Source organism: Aethalodelphis obliquidens, unplaced genomic scaffold (assembly GCF_003676395.1).
Source record: "Aethalodelphis obliquidens isolate GAN/ISIS:26980383/991018 unplaced genomic scaffold, ASM367639v1 scaffold17, whole genome shotgun sequence".
In the NCBI taxonomy this organism is placed as follows: Eukaryota; Metazoa; Chordata; class Mammalia; order Artiodactyla; family Delphinidae; genus Aethalodelphis; species Aethalodelphis obliquidens.
The window spans coordinates 19,699,882-19,719,319 of record NW_020837961.1 but is presented as its reverse complement, the minus strand read 5'-3'; the positions used below and the strand labels follow the sequence as shown (position 1 = coordinate 19,719,319).

Here is a 19,438-nt window from a genome sequence, read left to right as displayed (position 1 = left end):
TTCACCAATCCCCAGCCATCTCTCTTTTTTTTTTCTAATTTATTTTATTTATATTTATTTTTGGCTGCATTGAGTCTTCGTTGCTGTGCGTGGGGTCTACTCTTCGTTGCGGCGCGCGGGCTTCCCATTGCGGTGGCTTCTCGTTGCGGAGCACGGGCTCTAGATGCACAGCCTTCAGGAGTTGTGGCCCACGGGCTCTGGAGCGCAGGCTCAGTAGTTGTGGCGCACGGGCTTAGGTGCTCCGTGGCATGTGGGATCTTCCCAGACCAGGGCCCGAACCCGTGTCCCCTGCATCGGCAGGCGGACTCTCAACCACTGCGCCACCAGGGAAGCCCCCCAGCCATCTCTGATTCCTTTAAACGTCTTGAGAAGCACCAGCCTGGGGGTCAAGGTCAAGGGGTAAATCCCAGCCCTGCACACACCAGCTGGGCAGCTTTGGGCAACTTATTAATCCTCTCTGTGCCTCAGTTTCTTCACCTGTACAATGGAAAGGGCACTCGGGTGGCTTCAGCAACACAAGCTGAGACCAGAAGAGTGATTAGGGTTGCCGGGGTGAGCCGTGAAGGGGCAGTGCTGCCGTCAGAGCACAGCGTATACAAGGCACCTTGGTTGGGTGGGGATGGGGTGGGGTGTGGGTGTGAGTCCTACTGAAAAACTAGGCTACAGTCAAGAGCTTTTTCTGATCAGGAAAGTCTTTCCTTTGAAATGACTTCCCTGCCTCCAAAAAAGGGTGATCTACAAAGCAGAGCTGGGTGGAATGGCCACGCTCTACCCAGCAGCCCTTCTGTCTCAGTCAGCTACCGCTGCGTAACAGACCCCAGGGCTCAGTGGCTTCAAACAACAAGCGTGCGCTCCTTCCCCTTAGTCTTTAAGTCTACTGGGCGTCTCCTCGTGTATTGGCAGTGCTCATTCTGACGTGTACGGTAGCTATGGGTCAGGAGGTATCTCTGCTGGGCGTGCTGCCGTGTTCGGGGGTGGACTGGCTGTGGGCTGGCCTAGCATGGCCTCAGCTGCACTGGCTCGTCCACGTGGCCTCTCGTCGTCATCCGGCAGGCTTGCTTGGGGCTGTTTCCGTGGCAGAGCAGGGGTCCCAGAGAGAGCAGAAACTGAAGGCCTCTTGAGGCCCAGGCTTGGACCGGCGCCCCCTAACTTCCTCTGCATTCTGTTGGCCAAAGCAAGTCACAAGCCAGTGCAGAGTCAAGGATGGGTGAACAGTCTCTGTTGCTGGACGGGAAGAGCCCCGGAATCACTTTGTATAAGATGTGGATACAGGAAGCCGCTGATGGGGCATCAACGTTAAGTCTGCCACCTTTCCTTGTTCTGCAAGACCCCACTCCTGTTTTACTGTTTCCAGGAGGCCCTCTTGGATCTCACCTCTCCCCATCCTGAAGTGGTCACTTCCCCTGGCCACCTCCTCACCTCCTGTGCATCTCCCTGGACCCAGAGCAGCCCTTGAGAACAGGCTCCTTATCCCCAGGGTCCAGCCTGGCCCCTTCTCTCCAAACCCAGAGAAGATGCTGGGTAAGATGCTTGCTCACAGAGTCCTGTCCTGGGCGGACGCTGGGCACACGGATCCTCCTTCCTCGCACCAAGCTCTTTCATTCAGCAGCAGGCAGAACCTGTTTCCTCTCCCACCTCCCTCCTCATCAGCCCTGATGCCTCTGACAATACTAATTAAACGCAGCGATCCCATCAGAAGGATGAAGCTGGGCTTTCCGAGGGCCCTCACTCTGCCGTGAGCTGTGATGCTGATGGATCATTAATGGTGGCGACAGCACTTACAGTGATGAATGGTGAGATGAGCAGGGGGGGCGTCTCCCTGATGAGCAGCTTAATCTCCTCCTCGAATTTGCAGGCCTCTGCCACAATTTCCAGGGAGATTTCCAGTCCACGGAATCCTTTGAATTTTACATAAACCCTAGGAGCACTGTGACCAGGCAGGGATGACAGTTCCTATTTTATGGGTGAGACAGTTAGGGCTCGGAGAGAGCGTGATTTGGATGCGGTCACACAGCTAATATGAACCGAGGCTGGGACTGGAATACCTTCCTCTTGATGAAAAAGACACAAGGGGCACCTGTGAGATCCAAGGGCTGATCCTCCCCACGTGACCCCAGGAGGAGCCGCAGCCCAGGGTGCCGCCTGGGTCTGCAGAGCGTTGCCCGCACAGCCTCTCGCTTCTGCTCTGTTCTCTCCGTATGTTGGCTGGGGAAAAGCTGTGACAAACTACTCAGTGGCTTAAAACAACAGAGGTTTCTTCCCCCGAAGTTCTGGAGGCCGCAAGTCTGAAGTCAAGGTACCCGGCAGGGTCGTGCTTGCTCTGAATGCTGCAGGGAAGGATCTGTCGCAGGCCTCTTCCAGCTTCTGTTGGCGGCCAGCAATCCTTGATGTTCCTCGGTCTGTAGATGCGTCACTGCAGTCTCTGCCTGCGTTGTCACATGGCCTTCCCCCCGTGTGTCTGTGCGCCCATGTCTTTACATGGCCTTCTTCTCAGGACACCAGCCGTTGATTTAGGGCCCATAGAATCCCGTAGGACCACATCTTAACTTGATCATCTGCAAAGACCCTATTTCCAAATAAGGTCACAGCGACAGGTACCAGGGCTTAGGAAATCCACATATGTTTGGGGGACCCAGTTCAACCCACAGCATGGTCTTTGCCCATCTCTGGCTCTGGCTCTCGCGGTGCACCTGTCACTGGGCGGGTCACTTGGGACACCACCCCTGACTTCTTCCTGAGCCCATGCTGGGCCACAGTGTGGCTTTCTGGCTCCCAAACCAGTTGGCTCTGGGCTTGCACTGTTAGGGCTGCACCGTACCCAGTCCCAGGGGGTTGACTGCTGCCTCTTTGTCCAGGGGTCCAAGCTGCCTCTTCCAACTCTGCCTTGCCATTTGGGGGACTCCCAGAGCTGCAGTGGAAAGAAAAGGGGACCTCACAAGTAGAAGGGCACCCTGGGTTTTCATGGAGTTGTCATCACCCACAACAGGGAGGCTTGGAGCACCCTCATACGTGGGCCTGGCGGACCTCTCCCAGTGGCTGAGTTGTGACCCTGAGCCTGAGGCATCAGCTGTTTGGCAACTCAGCCCTGTGGTGCAGGGACCGGGACCTGCCAGGGGAATACACTGCAAAAGCCCTGCCCTGAATGGGACTTTGGGCCAGTGCCTCACCTCTTGACCAAGTTCCTTATCTGTAAAGAGAGAGTGATGGTAGGGCAGTGGGCTTGCCCTGAGATTCAATCACTGGTCCGTGGAGAGCTTTCACCAAAATGTCTTTATTTGCCCTTTATCCTTGAAGTATAATTCCACTGGATACAGAAGTCTGGGTTTACAGGTTTTTTAATTTCCCTCCATCACTTTAAAAGCCTTCAGAACTCTGTTATTTCTGATGAGAAATCAGCAGTTATCTGCGTCTTGGAGCCTCTGAATAGAATATGTGGTTTTTGTTCTACCTGCTTACCAATTTTCATTTTTGTTTTGGCTTTCAGCAGTTTGATGGTTAGGTGTGATTTCTTGGTATTTTTCCTACTTGGAGTTAGCTGAGCTTCCTAAATTTGTAAATTAAAGTCTCTTACCGTATTGGGGCATTTTTCAGTCATTATTTCAAGTCTTTCTTCTACTCTATTCTCTCCTCTCCTTCTGGAACTCCAAGTACACGTAGACATTGGATGTTTTCCGGCAGATCCCTGAGGCTCTGTGCTTTATCTTTTTAAATTTATTTTCTCTCTGTTCTTCAGGTTGCATAATTTCTATCGATATATCTTCACGTTTACTAACTCTTTCTTCGGTCATCTCAAATTTCCTGTTAAGCAATTCAGCGATTTTCATATGTGGTATTTTTCAGTTATAGATTGTCCATTTAGCTATTTTTAAAATAGTTTCTATTTCTCTGGTGAAATTTCCTTTCTTTTCATGCAGTGAAAGCAAATTTTCCTTTATATCCTTGGACATAGTTATAATATAAAAATCTGCATTTGCTAATCCCAGGATCCCGGGAACTTCAGGGTCTCTTTCCTTGATTGTCTTTTTATTCAGTATGAGCGATATTTTCCTATTTCTTTGTATATCTTCGTATAGTTTTGGAGAATACCCTGGGTGTTGAGAATGACAATACCGTAGAGACTCTAGATGTTTAGTGTGTCCCTCCAAAGAGTGGTTTTGTCTTGTTTTGCATTTGTAAGCAGTTGACTTGGTTGAACTCAACTTCGAACTCTGTCCCAGCACAAATCCTGGTTCATGTCTTTTAGCCTTAGCAGCTCTGCCTGGAGTCTATCGTGTGTACGTGTGCAGTTTGCAGCCAGCTAAAGATTGGGGCAGAGTTTATGTGTTGCATTTGGGGACTGCTCTTTAGACCCCATTTCCAGGGTTAAATACCTCATTTTACAGCTACTAGGATTTTCCCAGATTCTGTCTTCTGGTTTATAGAGCCTAAAGGATGACTTTCTATCTGAGTTTCAGTAGCCACGTGGCACAGACTGGGACCTGTCCTCAGGCTGAAAGCCGTGAAAATAAGAAGCTCACCCAGTGTTGCCTCTTCTTCCAATTGCTGTCTCCCCTGCAGGGCCTGACATCTAATGAGGGGCACATAGTGGGCATGAGATCACAGTTGTAGGAGAGACTACTGTACTGGGGGGCAGGAGGGCTCTCCAGGAAGGCTTCCTGGGGGAGGTGGTATTGAGGCTGGAGATGTGTCAAACATTCCAAAATGAGAGCATGGACTTTCCAATTGCATGATTTTACTGATGACAACTTCCAGCTCTCAGGGGAGGTAACTTTTCCTAAGGCAAGCTCTAGAAGACACTTCCTGTAACAATGAATGGATGTTAAATACCCACCAGCCCCTTCCTGGGATGGAGGAGCAGTGCCCTGGCCTGAGGTCTGTAGTTGCTCTGCAGATGTTTGCAGAAGGGGGCTGGAGGGGCTGGTGGTCAGGACTCCGAAACCTGTACAGGGAGGCTGAATCTCAGATTTATCTGGCATATTTCTGAGCTCGCAGCTGCCACTCCTGTGGAGGCCAGAAGCAAAGATGAGAAAAAACTTTGACTTTCTGTCTGGTAAATTTTGGTCATTCATCATTCCTTGGTGTTACGGTCCTTCAACCCTCCCAAACCCTCTCACCTCCAACATCTCTCTTGAGTTTCTAATCACGGGAAGACTGTACTATAACCATGCTACAGATGACAGCACTGAGTCTCGGAGCAGGGAGGTAGCCCACCCAAGGTCACACAGCCCCGGCGTTGAAGCCAGGACTCCAACCCAGGACTTCAGATGGTCCATGAACAGCTCAGGGGGTTGTCACTGTGGACGGGCCTCCATCCATCTCCTCAGTTGCCAATAGAAATGATAGTCATATCTCCCTCAGGGGCTGGCATGAGGTTCAAAGGAGGCAATGGATATAAAACTGACATATAAATTGTAAATTGCCTGCAGGTGTTATTGTCTGTTACTGTGGTAGCTGCCCAGCATTTATGGACCACATTTGCTCTGGATACCAGTGGTTACATGGGCGTTTTAATTTAATAGCATTGTTATTTTTCCATCATAAAAATAATATATATTTTTAATAATATATATATTTTATAATATATATTATGCATATGTCCAAACTCATTAAATTGCATACATTAAAAATGTGCATTTTTGCGTATATCAGTTATACCTCAGTAACCTTATACCAGTAAGCTATTAAGAAATATACATTCATTACAGAAGATCTAGAAAACATGGAAACATAGAAAGAGAAGGAAAAAAATATTTTCTTTCAACCGCCCTAAAGCAATCTCTGTTTAACGTGGTAGAAAAGTCTCTTCCAGCTTGTTTTCCCTCTGCCCAGTTTGTTTGCTGTTCAACATGGCTGTGATCACTGGTCTATATAATTAAAGACATTTTACATACAGTTTTATATCCTGCTCTTCCCCCCTAAGGACGTGCTGACATGAAACAGCAAGAACCAGAGCCACGGGCAGGAACCCGGCACTGCTGGGCTGTGCCTCCGGCTGTGCCCCTCCTGTGTCCCTGGGCCAGGCAGGCTGCCCACGCAGGGACAAGTGTCAGGCAGCTGGGCCAATTCCACACTCAGAGAGCAGCTCCGTGATCCCAAAGAGCGGCTCTCCTTGTTTTTTATTCCCTTTATTTTCAAGTTTAATGAAACGTGCTCTTATCCTGATCAGTGAGTACATCCAGCCCGTTATCCTGCTCCTGAACCACCTTCCCTCTGACCTCTTTCCTTTCGCCGTCAGAGTTGGCATTTACCTGTGGCTCAGAGGCCAGCGCGGGTCAGGAGCTGCCTCTGAAGGCGTGTGATTGGAGAAGGAAAAGGCATGTATGGAATAGCAAATAGGACTGGGAAAACCACTGGAGGCTGAGAGAGCAGTTCTTGAGACAGAAGGTAGCTGGTATTCTGAGAATCAGCGAGGAGCCTGAGTCCGAGTGGGAGAGCAGGGCTGAGAGTCGTAGGAATTGGGGTGGGGATCCGTTACCATTCATTGAGTTAAAACACGGGGCATTCAGCACTAATATTTTTTGTCACGCATCTGCCAACCCCGCCGATCTAGGATTGGCTGGACTGGGTGACCAGGCCGCTCAGCTGGGCGGCTTTGCTGCGGGCCTGGGCAGGTCCTCCTCCGGGGCCGCGGCAGAAGCGCAGGACGGCGGCTTGTCTGCTGGCGTCCCGCAGGCCAAAGCCCATCACAGGGCACGGTACCCGGCCCAGGGTGGGAGGCAATGCCAAGTGCCAGGGGCGAGTGCGGGGCAGGGTGAAGTTTTGGGCTCCTGACGTGGCCTCCCTCGGGGGGCCACAGGTCACTCAAGGCTTTAGATACTCTGAAGACCTTCGCTTTTCCTCTGTCGGTGGGGAGCCTCTGGAGGGGTCCGAGAAAGCTCCCTATGGCTGCTCTGTGGAGGCCAGCTTGTGTCTGGGCCGGGAGAAATGGAGGGGATCGGATGGGAGACGGTCGCAGTCGTCCAAGCGAGAGGCGGGAGAAGTGATGGAATCTGGATGTATCTTGAAGGTTGAGACAATAGGACTGGATGTGGAGGGTGAGAGAGAGAGAGGGGAGAGTCACGGTGACCCAAAGGCTCGAGCCCGAGCCAGCGGGAGGATGGAACTGCCTTCATTTGAGGCAGGGAAGGATGCAGAGGAGGGGGTCTGAGCAGAAATACCCCATGAGTCGGGGTGGGGGAGGGGTGAACCATCATCCTGGCGGCTGGAAGGAGGACGCAGTATGAGAACCTGCCTGGGGCTGCTGGGAGGAGTAGTCAGATGTGTGGTTTGTTTGAAAGTAGATCCATTGTGCTGAAGCGTTTGGTGCCTACAGGGTCCAGGCCAGGAATGTGAAGGTTACGGGGGAGCTCAGTGGAGGCAGGGAGGGGTACAGTTGGTCTCTGTGGCCCCCAGAGTTGGGCTAGTGAGTGTCAGATTTGCATCCCAGTCACCTGGTCAGCACACGAGGAAACCCCAGACTGCTTCAGGAGGAAGGGGAGCAGGAAGGAAGGAAAGACACCCGTGAACGGGTCTCTGTCCCACGGCCAGCGGGGAGGGGGCCGGGCCCCTGCTATCCGCTGGGGGCCCTGGGGCTGGGCGCGCAGCTCTGGCCACCTGCACAGCACTGGGTCCTAATGAGCCACATCCTCCTGTCTCTGTTCCACCACAGCCGATATCATCTCTACCGTCGAGTTCAACCACACGGGGGAGCTGCTGGCCACCGGCGACAAGGGTGGCCGGGTCGTCATCTTCCAGCGGGAACCGGAGGTGCGGCGGGGCCTGGTGGGAGGGGGACTACGGCTCAGCCCGGGCTTTAACCCGCAGGGGGCCTCTGGGCATCCAGCCCGGGAAAGGGCGCCGCGGCACGCAGGGATGGGACCGGGCAGGCCCAGGGAAGGGAGTCCACCGGGTCGACTCACAGCGCCATATTCTGATCCCCCTCTGCTGAGTGGAAGTTTGCTGATTGGTCACTGTGTCCTAGACCCTGGAGAAACAGACTCCTGATTAAACTGCCCTCTGCCTTGGAGAGCTGGTGCTGTGCGGCCAGAGCCGGGTGGAGGGGAGGACGGACCCTTCTGCAGCTGTGGGTGGCCCTCTGTCTGGGGTTGGCGCTTTTGCTCAGCCCCGGGCCTTGCCCCAGTGAGGTCTGCTGTCTGGAACAGCCTACCCGAGGCAGTGTTTCTGAACCACTGGAAGAACCTGGTGCTTAAAAGGCCCCATTTGTTGAGCACCTACTACATGCAGACTCCTCACTTCGTTCTCCACGTGCTTTTCCCAGTTACTCTTCACTGCCCACCTCTGAGGGTGGGGACTCACACCCCGTTTCTTAGATGAGGACGCCTGCACAGTCACCCAGCTAGTGAGCAAAGACCAGGGATGGAAACCAGGACTGGGTGTGGTCTGTCACTCACACACCACCCTGCCTTTCACGGCTGGGATTAGATGCTGAAGACAGGATCTAAGGTGACACCAAGGTCGGGGGAGGAGAGGAAGGGGGGAAGGAGGATAGGGGAAGCAGGACGAGGAGCAGAAGGAGAAGAGGGGGCAGGAGGGAGGATGAAGGGGGGAGAGGAGCTGCAGTAGCATCCTCCCCACAGCTGACGTTCCCTGAGCTCTGACTTCACCTGTGTTCACTCCCATAACCCTCCCTCGTGACAGCCCTCGTGGTACCATTAGGTGCTATCGTCATCCTCATTTTACAGATGAGGAGATCAGAGCTCAGAGGGTTGCAATAACTTACCAAGAACACAGAGCCAGAAAGCAGGTAGCTGAGAAACTGCTTATCTAATGAGCCCAGTACTGTGAGCAGGAGCACTTTGATCATGAGCAGGACCAGAGGATCCCACTGGGGATTGCAAAGCCAAGCCTTCTTTTTGCCAAATTGCAGAAAGAAATTAAATTGGTAGATGCGCAAGTTTCTCAGTTTTGAATATTTCTCCTTTAATTTTTTTCTTAATTCTGGTCCCACTGACCTTCTCCATAGCCAGTGCTTACAGGAGATGAAGTGAATTAGAGGCAAAAATATTGAAGAACTTTAAAGCTTTCCAAAAACACAGCAGGAAAAGAAATATATGAATAGATACTTTTGAAAAACCAACAGAAAACTTGAAATTGTGCTTGGTTGACTACCTTTGTTTTGCTCCCAGGCAGTTTTAGTTGTAGTTTCATGTTGTCATAGAAACTTGAATTGTCTACCAGGAAGTGGTCCCTGGTACCTGCGATGGACTCACCACCTCACTATTTTGGGGGCTCCACCAGGAGGTCCTTACTATAATGAGCTTGGCTGACTAAACCAGAAGGGGACCCGCTCAGGAAAGCTGGGGGGAGGACACCCTATCCCAGTCTATCCCGATGTCTGTCTGACATTGCAGGGCGTCTGGCCCCAATGTTAAATCTGCTCCAAAACGCGTTCATTCCTCGAGTCAGACCCAAGTTGGACACAAGGATGTGGGAGCAGATCAGAGCCTTGGCCTTGGTGCCAGACAGACCTCAGTGGCGTGAGTGACAGCACTTTGTGGACAGGTGGCTTCGGGGTGGGGGGCGCGGGGGTCGACTCACCTCTGAGCCTCTGCTTGCTCATCTGTAAAGTGGGCAGAGTCATGGTGCCCATCACAGAGGGGCGTCGAGGATAGAATGAGAGGAGGCGTGAGCAGCACTCAGCTCAGTGTCCTGTGTACAGTAGGTGCTCAATAAACACGCGCTGGCGTGGTTGCCCTTGTTCTCGCTTACTGGACGGAGGAGGTGATGGAGCTCGGCCCTGGCTGCACAGCAAGGTACCGGCCATTTAAAAAGCAGAGAGTTTCCTTGGACCCTTGCTCGGATGCCCGGTCGCCATGGCTGTTGCAGGCCCTGCATGGGTCGGACCAGTCCTGTCCTTGTCCCAGTGCCGGCGTCCGCCCCGCCTCACCATCCTGGAGCTCAGGGTCTGGTTTCCTTGCAGAGTAAAAATGCGCCGCACAGCCAGGGCGAGTATGACGTCTACAGCACTTTCCAGAGCCACGAGCCGGAGTTCGACTATCTCAAGAGCCTGGAGATAGAGGAGAAGATCAACAAGATCAAGTGGCTCCCTCAGCAGAATGCCGCCCACTCCCTGCTGTCCACCAACGGTGAGGCGTGTGCGCGCGCACGTGTGTGCACGTGTGTGTAGGCATGCGTGCGCTTATGCACACGTACTGTAGCAATGTGTCGTCAGATGCCATGTTTCACCTCACTTACATGGTGAGCTTTTTCCTAGGTCTTTAGAACTCCTGAAAAATAGTATTTTGAGCAGCGGGTAAATTCCATGCAGTGAATACACTTGCTCACCCTCTCTTGGTGGTCGGACGGGGGCTTATTCCCTCTGCTGTAACTAGCAGCTCCTTGAGCATGTCCGTGAATACTTTAATTTGGGGACGGACAAAGGAGGCCAGGTCAGGGAAAACAGTCAACACTCAATTCAGACTTGCCTCTTTATCCACAACCCCCAGAATCCCAGACCACCCCAGAGTGGAGGGTGTCACTGGGTGATCTGGGGTCCTCAGTGGATGGTACAGGAGGAGCGCTGGTTGCCTGGTCGCTGGCCATCTGCCTCTGGGAGATGGTACGCATCCCCAGGGAGGCCCCCAAGGAGGCTCCCGGCCAGACCCCTGCTTTGCTGCGGTCCACTCAGAGGCTGTGGTTCCTGGGGCCATCTGGCCTCTGCCGGCAGTGGGCCTGGAGCCAGAGGCCCCGCTTCCCACCTCATGTCCACCTGCTCATCCTCCTTCACCTCTCAGCCCCATCATAAAAGACGCCTGGGGTGGGAGCTAGGAGGGTCCTGGCTTCTGTCCCAGCCTGGGGACCTTGGGGAGTGGCCTTGCTTCTCTGAGCCTCAGTTTCCTCACCTGTGCTCCCTCTGGAGTTGCAACAAGGGTGGAGGGAGGTGTTGCCCACCCAGCACCCCAAGGCCAGCCAGTACTGCTCCAGGGTGGATGAGTCTTATAAGATGATGCCACCTGCCTACCCAAGGGAGTCAGACTCCTTAGGGCGGTCTTCACGGCATCCCTGAAACCGGTCAGACTCAAGCCACCACCCCATCTCTGTGTCCGAAGGCCGGCTCTCCCTGCCCCCACCTGGCCAACACCCCGCCTCACCCCTTAGGCCTCCGCTGGGTGTCAGCTCCCACTGAGCCTTCCCTGACCGCTCAGCAGAGCGAGGTGTCCCTCCCGTGGGCCTTCCCACCCCTGCCGACCCTCCAGGGCTTGCCCTATGGAGCTCCTGCCATTCTGATTGTCTGTGTCCCCTGAGGGGTGCCTGGCACGGAGTCATGTTCAGCAAACCCCGTCTCAGGCAGAGGGGCCCTTCCCAGGCGCTGGAACAGAGGCAGTGAGCGGTCCCCCACCACCAGAACAGGTCACCCAGGGCAGGAGCCCCTAATGCAGTTAACAGCCTGGCCCTGCCACTTCCTCTTCTGAACCTGACGGCTGCTCTTGCCTCATAGGGTTTTGGGGAAGCTGGAGGGAAATGACATCGTCAGGAGCTTAGAACAGGGCCGGCGTCTGAGCCTCGTTCACGTGTTGCTTTTTTGTTTTTAATCATTTAACAGAGTGTCGTTCTCTGCCTGCCTCTTCGGAGGAAAGGGCAGCTTCAGGAATTTCCTAACACCCACACCCTCAAAGCTTCCCAGTTTTGAATCCCAGCTCCTCCCTTTCCCAGTAGCCTGTCCATGGGCACCTGTCAAGTGTTTAACTGATAGCAGTTTCTCCCCTTCCTCCTCAGGAGCATGGAGGTGATTGTTTTGGGTGCTGTACTAAGAACTAACAGGATGGGCGTATGTGTGTGTGTGGGCGTAGACAGATGTGGATATAGACGTAGACTTAGATATAGATATATAAGCAGAGGTTTATTTTCAGGAATTGGCGTGCCTGATTGTGGAGGCTGGCAAGTCTGAAATCCGCAGGGCGGGCTGGAGACCCAGCGAAGGGCCTGGGAGTCTGAAGGCCATCTGCTGGCAGAGCTCCCTCTTCCTCAGGGGACCTCGGTCTTTTTTCTCTAAAGCCTTCAGCTGATTGGAGGAGGCCCACCCACATGGTGAAGGATAATCTGCTTTAGTCCATGGATTTAAAAGTTAATCTCATCTTAGAAAATACCTTCAGAGTGACATCCACACATTTGACCAAATACTGAGTAGCGTGGCTTAGCCAGGTTGACATCTAAAATGAACCATCACAGCTGGTAAAGGTTACTCTTTTGATGTTCTTGGCAGGATTCCAGAGAAGTGAGGCTTCCGGAGAGCTGAGTTTCTGGATGGGCGGGATGCATCTCAGGAAATAGGATGCCAGTGAAGTGTAAAGAACAGGAAGCTTCGTTAGTACAGTTTTTGCGGAAATTAGTTGAAAGACTGATAACTGCCCTTGAAAGGGTCATGCCCTTTGACCCAACAGTTTCACCTTTGGGATCCATTGTGAGGAGCTCGAGCATGACGACAAACGTTCCCTTTGCAAAGATGTTCGTAGCGTCAGTGGACAGAAGGAGTCAAATTAGAAAGAAACTTCATGTCCAAGAACAGGATAAGGTTAAGGAGCTTGAGGGTTGAGGCACCCTTATCTAGCAGACTCGAGTGGGTACTCCATTCTCCATGCTCGTGTTCACCATGTGTCTTGTTTCACTTTGTTCTATTTTTAAAGATAAAACTATCAAACTATGGAAGATTACCGAACGTGATAAGAGGCCCGAGGGTTATAACCTGAAAGATGAGGAGGGGAAGCTTAAAGACCTGTCCACAGTGACGTCACTGCAGGTAAGATGTGGCGCACGGACAGTTCCGGCCAGCGAAGAGCAGTTTGTGCTCTGTTTATTACACAGCGAGGATTTCAGGACTGGAAGGGCCATGGCGATCTGAACCACGGTCAGGTTCCGATCCAGAACTTTAAGAAGCCGGGCTGCTTACTTGCTGGGTGGCCGCCATCATTTTCCTGCTCTGTGCCTCAGTTTCCTCCCCAGCAAAGCAGAGAGGATCATCTTTCTTCTGGAAGTCCCGTGAGGATGAGGCAAGGTGATGCGTGTCCATGAAGCCCTTTTCAGCTGCACCCGAGGCTGGAGAGCAGGTTCTCTAATCCCTTGTTATACAAATAGGGAAACCGAGGCCCAGAGAGAGGCAGCAGCTCTCCCAGAGCAGCTCAGCTGAGCAAGTGGCAGAGCCAGGAGGAGAACCTGTGAGCGGAGCGTTGTGGTTCCCGGCCCTTTGCCGAGGGTCAGAGGGACACCCAGAACTTGTGATTCTTGCAGCCTTTATGAAGGCTCAGTGCAAAGATTGCCTTGAGGTAAGAGCGGCCTGGAAGGGTTAAGTGGCAGAGCCGTGTGAAGGCAAGCTTTTGCTCCCAACGCGATGAAAAGCAAAAGGACTCATGTTTTTTGCTGGGAGGCTGGGAGATATGAAAGAGTTCTGGAGTCACAGGACCCGGGTTCAAATCCTGCCTCCGCCGCGTCCTGGTGGTGTGACCCTGGGCAGGGCTCTTGGCCACCACGAGCCTCTGATTCCTCATCTGGAACAAGAACAGACACTTGAGCATGTGTCTCCCAAGCACTCTGGCTATAAAATCATTCAGTCCTCAGCCAAATCCTATAGTGGGTATGATTGTCATCCCCATTTTACAGATGAGGAAACTGAGAGCTGGATCCAAACCCAGGGAACTCTAGCTCCACAGTCAGCATCAGCATCCAGTCTCCTCCGTGAAGTGGAAGTGAAGCTCCTGCCTCCCAGGGCAGCCATGGGGATGGTTAGCGGCTTCTTGCAGGAAGCACACTGAGGCCGCCTTGTCCATCGCTGGCTTCCAGAACCGTGCCTGGAAGAGGGTGGGTGCTTTCAGCCACCCATGTGTTTGCTGGAGGTGATGCCAGCCCTGCTCTAGGCACCAGGAGGCCACAGTGAATGAAGAGTCTGGGGGCAGATCCGGTCTAAGCCTGGGACAGGCCCTGCTCAGGGAGGGGGCCTGAGTCCCAAGACTGAACGAGGATGAGTGTCGGGAGGTGACTGCGCTCTTCGGCAGATTTGAAAGGTCTGAGTTCACATCACACGGAAGGCTGTCTCCCTGGGTTCCTACCGTGGCTGTGTTTGCTGCTCCGAGTGGGCAGTGGAGCTGCCTGGTGCCGCGGTGGTGCTAAGGCCCCTCCGGGCTCCCAAACTGCTCACAGACCCACCACCGCTGGTCAGATGGCTGTGGCCATTTCCCTGCTCTGTGCCTCAGTTTCCTCACCAGCAAACAGGAGATAACGACTCGTTTTCTCTGCAACGGCTTAGCAAGCGCCCCGCACTCAGCACCCAGCCGACTGTCATAAATATGAAATGGCAATCAATGTTGTTCCCAGAAGGAGGAATAAATGTTTAAACACATTGGCCTCTAAATGACTAGCAAATTGCACAAATAAATTCTGAGAAAGCAGGGGAGCCAATTAGCTTTGACATTGAATAACGGGAGTGAGGGTGCCTCCCCGCTCCCCCCACCTCCAAGCCCCAAGAAAGTTTATGAGGGTTTCATCTGGTGGGAGGAGGCAATTATCACCTCTTGATTGGCCTGGCATTTGCGGCAGAGCCAGTGGCCCATGGGAATCTTGTTTATTTCCCACCCAGCGTCTGAGATTTTTCTCTGTTATGTCACACACATCCCGAAATGGCACTTAACTGTAAACTAAGGCTGAAGGAGAAGAAAGGGGGAAAGAACGTGGGTGCCTGGGTCTTTCCTCATCCAGCCTCTCACCTTGTCTCCTCCCCAGTTCACCCAAGCCTCCCGAACCCTGGGAAGCTCTCTACCTAATCTGGGCCATTTGTGCTAGAGGCAGCTATTATTTACCAAGAACCTGCTCTCTGCTAGGCCCTGTGCTAGGTCTCTGGGATCCCAGAGCTGAGCAAGGTGAGATTGAGTGCCTACCCCCAAAGTGTACCCAGGCCCCCAAGGAAATAAGACATGGAGTCACCCCCACACTGGAGGTCAGCTCTGTGACACAGGGACACACAGGAATGCCTTTCTCTACTTTGTTTATTTGGTGAACTCCTATTCATCCTTTAAAACCCTATTAGCCTCCACCTCTGAAAGTCTTTCCTACACGAGCCAGATGAATCCTTATCCTTCTGTGTGCCCTCTAGCCTTTTGCATCCCACACTGCTCTGTCCTTAGTGTCCATGTGTCTGTCCTCCTGTCCTTCACCTTGACTACACTGTACCTTCCGGAAGAGCGTGGGTGCGGGGAAAGTTTTATTCACGAAACCTCCAAACCTTCAGGGCAGGTTTCTCTTCCCTCTTCCTCTCCTCTTTTTGCTTTCTGACTTTGAAATATGGTCTGGGGATGGCGGTGCCTGGCTGGAGCACTGGGTGAACAGTTCCAAGGCTGCCAGGGGAAAACAATGTTGCCGGAAGGAGGGGGGAGCAGACTGAGATACTGAGACTTTGCTAGACCAGCGATGCCCTGACCTTCTCCAGGAGCAGGTGTGGCTTGAGAGAGACTCCAGGGATCCCCAGGGCAGGTGGTGGCCACGCCCTGAGGGAAGGGAAGGCAAGATTCGGAGCTGTCGTAGACTATCTGACACCGGCGGACATGCGGAAGGCCCCATAGAGGGGCCCAGACACACCAACACTGACACGCGAGCAGACAGTCCCGAAGCACAGACTCAACACAAGAACCACTCAGAGCCAGGTGGGCATGCACACTGATACTGCATACACACACATGCACACTCGGGCACATGCATATGCACACTTACACACTCATGCATGCACACCCAGGCTCACACACCCACACAGGCTCACACTGGGCGCCCTGGTACATGAGAACATATGGCGGCTGCAGAGCTGCCTTGTACCAAAAGGAATGCTTAGTGCGTGCCCACCCCGACTGCAGCACCAAAGCTGTCACCTCCCATCTCAGCTGTCCCCCAGGGAGGGACATAGCTCATTTGTTCATTGACTCACCCATTCACTCATTCACCTGAAGACCTGTCTGTGCTGGGCCCTGGGCTGAGTACCAGAGATACAGAGATGAACACAAGAAGACACACAGCGCCCCTAAGTGCTGCCCAGTCCATTGGGGAAACAAACAAGAAGACAACAACTTACCACGTGGTCAAGGCCGTAATGAGGGATTACAGGGCCTTGGGAGCCCCAGGGAGCCCCAGGCCCAGCCTAAGAGTAGGTGTGTTTGGGGGAGGTCCCCTGGGAGAAGGAGACTCTCTAGGGTCCCACGTCAGCCTGTTTCAGCCCCTCTCCATATGTCACCTCCTGGTCACCCTTCCAGCCGGGCACCAGCCCCTGCTTCCCTGTCACTCTGTCCCCTCACCTGTTTTATTTTTCTTTAGAGCACCTACTGCTTCCTGAGACCACACACACACACACACACACACACACACACACACACACACGTGTATCACCTATCATCTTCTCTCCCACGTGAGTGCAAGCAGTGGGTCCCCCATCGCCTGCTGCCAGCCAGTTCTGAGTGGATTCATGCCATTCTACCTGGTGCTTGCTGCCCGGGACTCAGGAGCCCTGCAGGTAGCTGACAAAGGTCTGCATCCCCCTTCACCGGAATCTGCTCTGTTCCTCACTCCGAGGATGGCCTTGCTGCCTCTCTCCTGGGCACAATTCCCACTGCCCCTGCAGCACCCCCCTCCCCCCACCCCCGTCCAGGCCCACTCTGGAAACTGTGTCTGTGTAAGCCCTGGCTCAGCCACCCCTAGTCACCCCCCGAGGAGGGGGAGGAGGGCACTGTGGACCGAGTGATGTTCCAGGCGCACTTGACCTGCATCAACTCATGGAATCCTCACAGAAGCCCTGAGCAGGCACCAGCATTACCCAGTGTACAGATGAGGAAACTGAGGCCCAGAGAGGTGAAGGCCGCAATGGAGGTAACACCAGTAGGCGGCCGGGCAGGGTTGAAGCCAAAGTCAGGTTTCAGGTCCACACCTTTGCACCGTGACGCCCCGGGGGCAGTCACACCTGGCTTCTGGTCCTGGCTCTGTCATTTCCTGCCTCTGTGACTTAGGAAGCCCAGTTCATCTTGGCATCCAGTCTTCTCATCGGTCACATGGGGATGGCAGTGCCAGCCCTCATTTTCTGGGGCTGGGCCAGGGAGAGATCAATGAGGCCGTGTCTGTCTGTCTGTACCTTTGAAGACCTTACAGTTTACTGGAACGGAGAGTCGTGCCCAAAACACCCCACAGTGCACACCGAGAGCCCTGATAGCAGTGTGTGCAGCGTGCTGGGGGTGAGCAGGGGTGTGGCAGGCTGTACATCCAAAGGGCTGTTAACTCCAGATCTTGCAGGAGGAGTTGGGGTGAGCATTCTAGGCAGAGGGTGCAGAGAGAAGCAAAGCCATGCTATCTGACACTGTCTCTGGGAGTTTGTACGAGTTCCGCTAACACCAGCGGCTGTAACAGCCCCAGGGCAGAGTACACAGAAATGTATTTCTCACTCAAGGAAAGCTCAGGTATAGGCATCCTGGATGGCACACGGCTCTCCTGCAGGGACACAGGCTCTTTCCATCCCATGTGCCTCCATCCCTAAAGCCTGGATCCTCACCTTATGGCTGTGGAAAGGGAAGGGGGCAGAGAAGGCACAGCTGCCTCTTAACCGTTAAGCCTTGGCCCCCCAAGTGCCGGGCATCAGTGTGCTCACACCCCATTGGTCAGAACAGTCGTGTGTCCACACCCAGCTGCAAGGGCAGCTGGGAAATGTAGTCCCTGCCTGGGCAGCCACTTCCCCGTGACAAGGGGACACAAATGTTTGGTGGAAAATCTGGCTCTGCTACAGTACCTTCTCCTTCCATTTTAGAAATGAGGAAATTGGGGTGCAGAGGGGTTCAGCCATTCATTCAAAGTCACGCAGCAGGTTCAGAACCAATCCCAGGAGGCCAAGCAAAGGAGGCAGGCTTCCCTGCAGGGCTGGTGCCAATGGAGGTGGCCATGTGGCACTGCTTACTTCTGACACGGGCAGGATGGACACCCATTGGCGCGCTCCAGGCCTCTCCTGGCCTCTCCTTTTGATCACGTGGCCCTGGACGTTTCCTGCCAGCACCCCTCCCCCATCACCTCTCCCCTTGCTCTGACCGCCCCTCTTCCTCCGCAGGTGCCCGTGCTGAAGCCTATGGATCTGATGGTGGAGGTGAGCCCCCGGAGGGTCTTCGCCAATGGCCACACCTACCACATCAACTCCATCTCCGTCAACAGCGACTGCGAGACGTACATGTCCGCGGACGACCTGCGCATCAACCTCTGGCACCTGGCCATCACCGACCGGAGCTTCAGTATCCTTTCCTGCCGTGGCGCGGCCCCACCATTGACGCCGCGGGCCGGGTGGCTCCCGGGTGGGACGTCCGTTGGCCTGCTGTAAGCCAGCTGGCTTGGGAGCTTCTGCTCTGTTCAGCCTCTTCAGCGGGGTGCCTCCTGGCTCACAGTGTGCGAATGAGGCCGAGGTTTGGAATCATGATGAGTTTATGAAAACTTTACAACTGTGGCCGCTGAGGGTTACATTTGACCCCTCGCCTCCTCCAGGGTGGCCATCGTCCCGTCATCTGGGGGCCTCACTGGGGACCATGGAGGGGATGGAGTCCTGGGTCAGCCCTCCTGGGCAAGGGGTGGCCGACCACCCTGAGACAGTCGACTGAAGGCTTCTCTGGACCTTCCTCCCTGGGCCTGAGGCATCAGTGTTTGATGAACAACCTTGGGGTCCCGCCCAGGGCTTAGAGGGACAACTGGGGTGTCATAAGCCCAGCTGGATGGGGTCAAGGTAGGCAGCCCTGCTTGGTGGCCCCATGTGTCTGGGCAATAGGATTATAGGATTGACTCTGGCCCCCACTGACTGGTGAAGAAAGAACATGGGCCTGAAGAGGGGCCCAGGCTGAGGCTTGGCCCAATGAGGGCTACAGTGGACAGAGCAGGCAGGTTACTACCTACAGGTGTCACTACTCTACAGACAAATAACAACAACAACAACAATAATAATAATAATAGTAATAATGCCCAGTGAGGCTCTGTGCCTGATAAACACGTGTTAATGTGAACTCGATTCATCCTCACAGTAATTCTGGGAGGTAGGTTCTTTACGATGAGGAAACTGAGTTACAGAGAGCCCGGGCTAACTTGGTTAGAGCTCACAGCAGCCAGTGGAAAGCTGGGTTCAAACCCAGGCCCTCCAGCCCCAAGTCCTCATTTCCAGCCTTTCCACCCAACTGCCCTTTGTGAAGGATGCTGCCCAGATGTGGTGTGGAAGAAGGTGGGATGACCCCCCCCCCCAAGAGATGTCTCTGACTGTCCACTTGGTGCTGGGTGCCGGGTGGCCCTGGACACCCAGAGCTGAGACCATACAGCTCCTGCCACGAGAAGCTCCCAACACAGGGGATCGTGCCTGCTGTGCTGTCCTCTCACAGGTCAGGATCGGGCTGTGTCCCTTGGAGCAGAAGCCAGAACTGGCGGGGAGGGAGTGGGGCAGAGAAGGGAGCAGTTGGGTGGGGGG

The 19,438-nt window shown here is 53.9% G+C and overlaps 1 protein-coding gene across 1 annotated transcript in view; it reads left to right on the top strand.

Moving 5' to 3' along the window:
• PPP2R2C (protein phosphatase 2 regulatory subunit Bgamma) overlaps nt 1-19,438 on the top strand; it is a 139,021-nt gene that overhangs the window by 77,418 nt on the left and 42,165 nt on the right. Inside the window, exons 2-5 of the mRNA XM_027117031.1 lie at nt 7,649-7,746; nt 9,920-10,085; nt 12,624-12,736; nt 18,053-18,230. Coding sequence (XP_026972832.1) covers nt 7,649-7,746; nt 9,920-10,085; nt 12,624-12,736; nt 18,053-18,230 — 555 coding nt within the window. The remainder of the gene's footprint in view (nt 1-7,648; nt 7,747-9,919; nt 10,086-12,623; nt 12,737-18,052; nt 18,231-19,438) is intronic.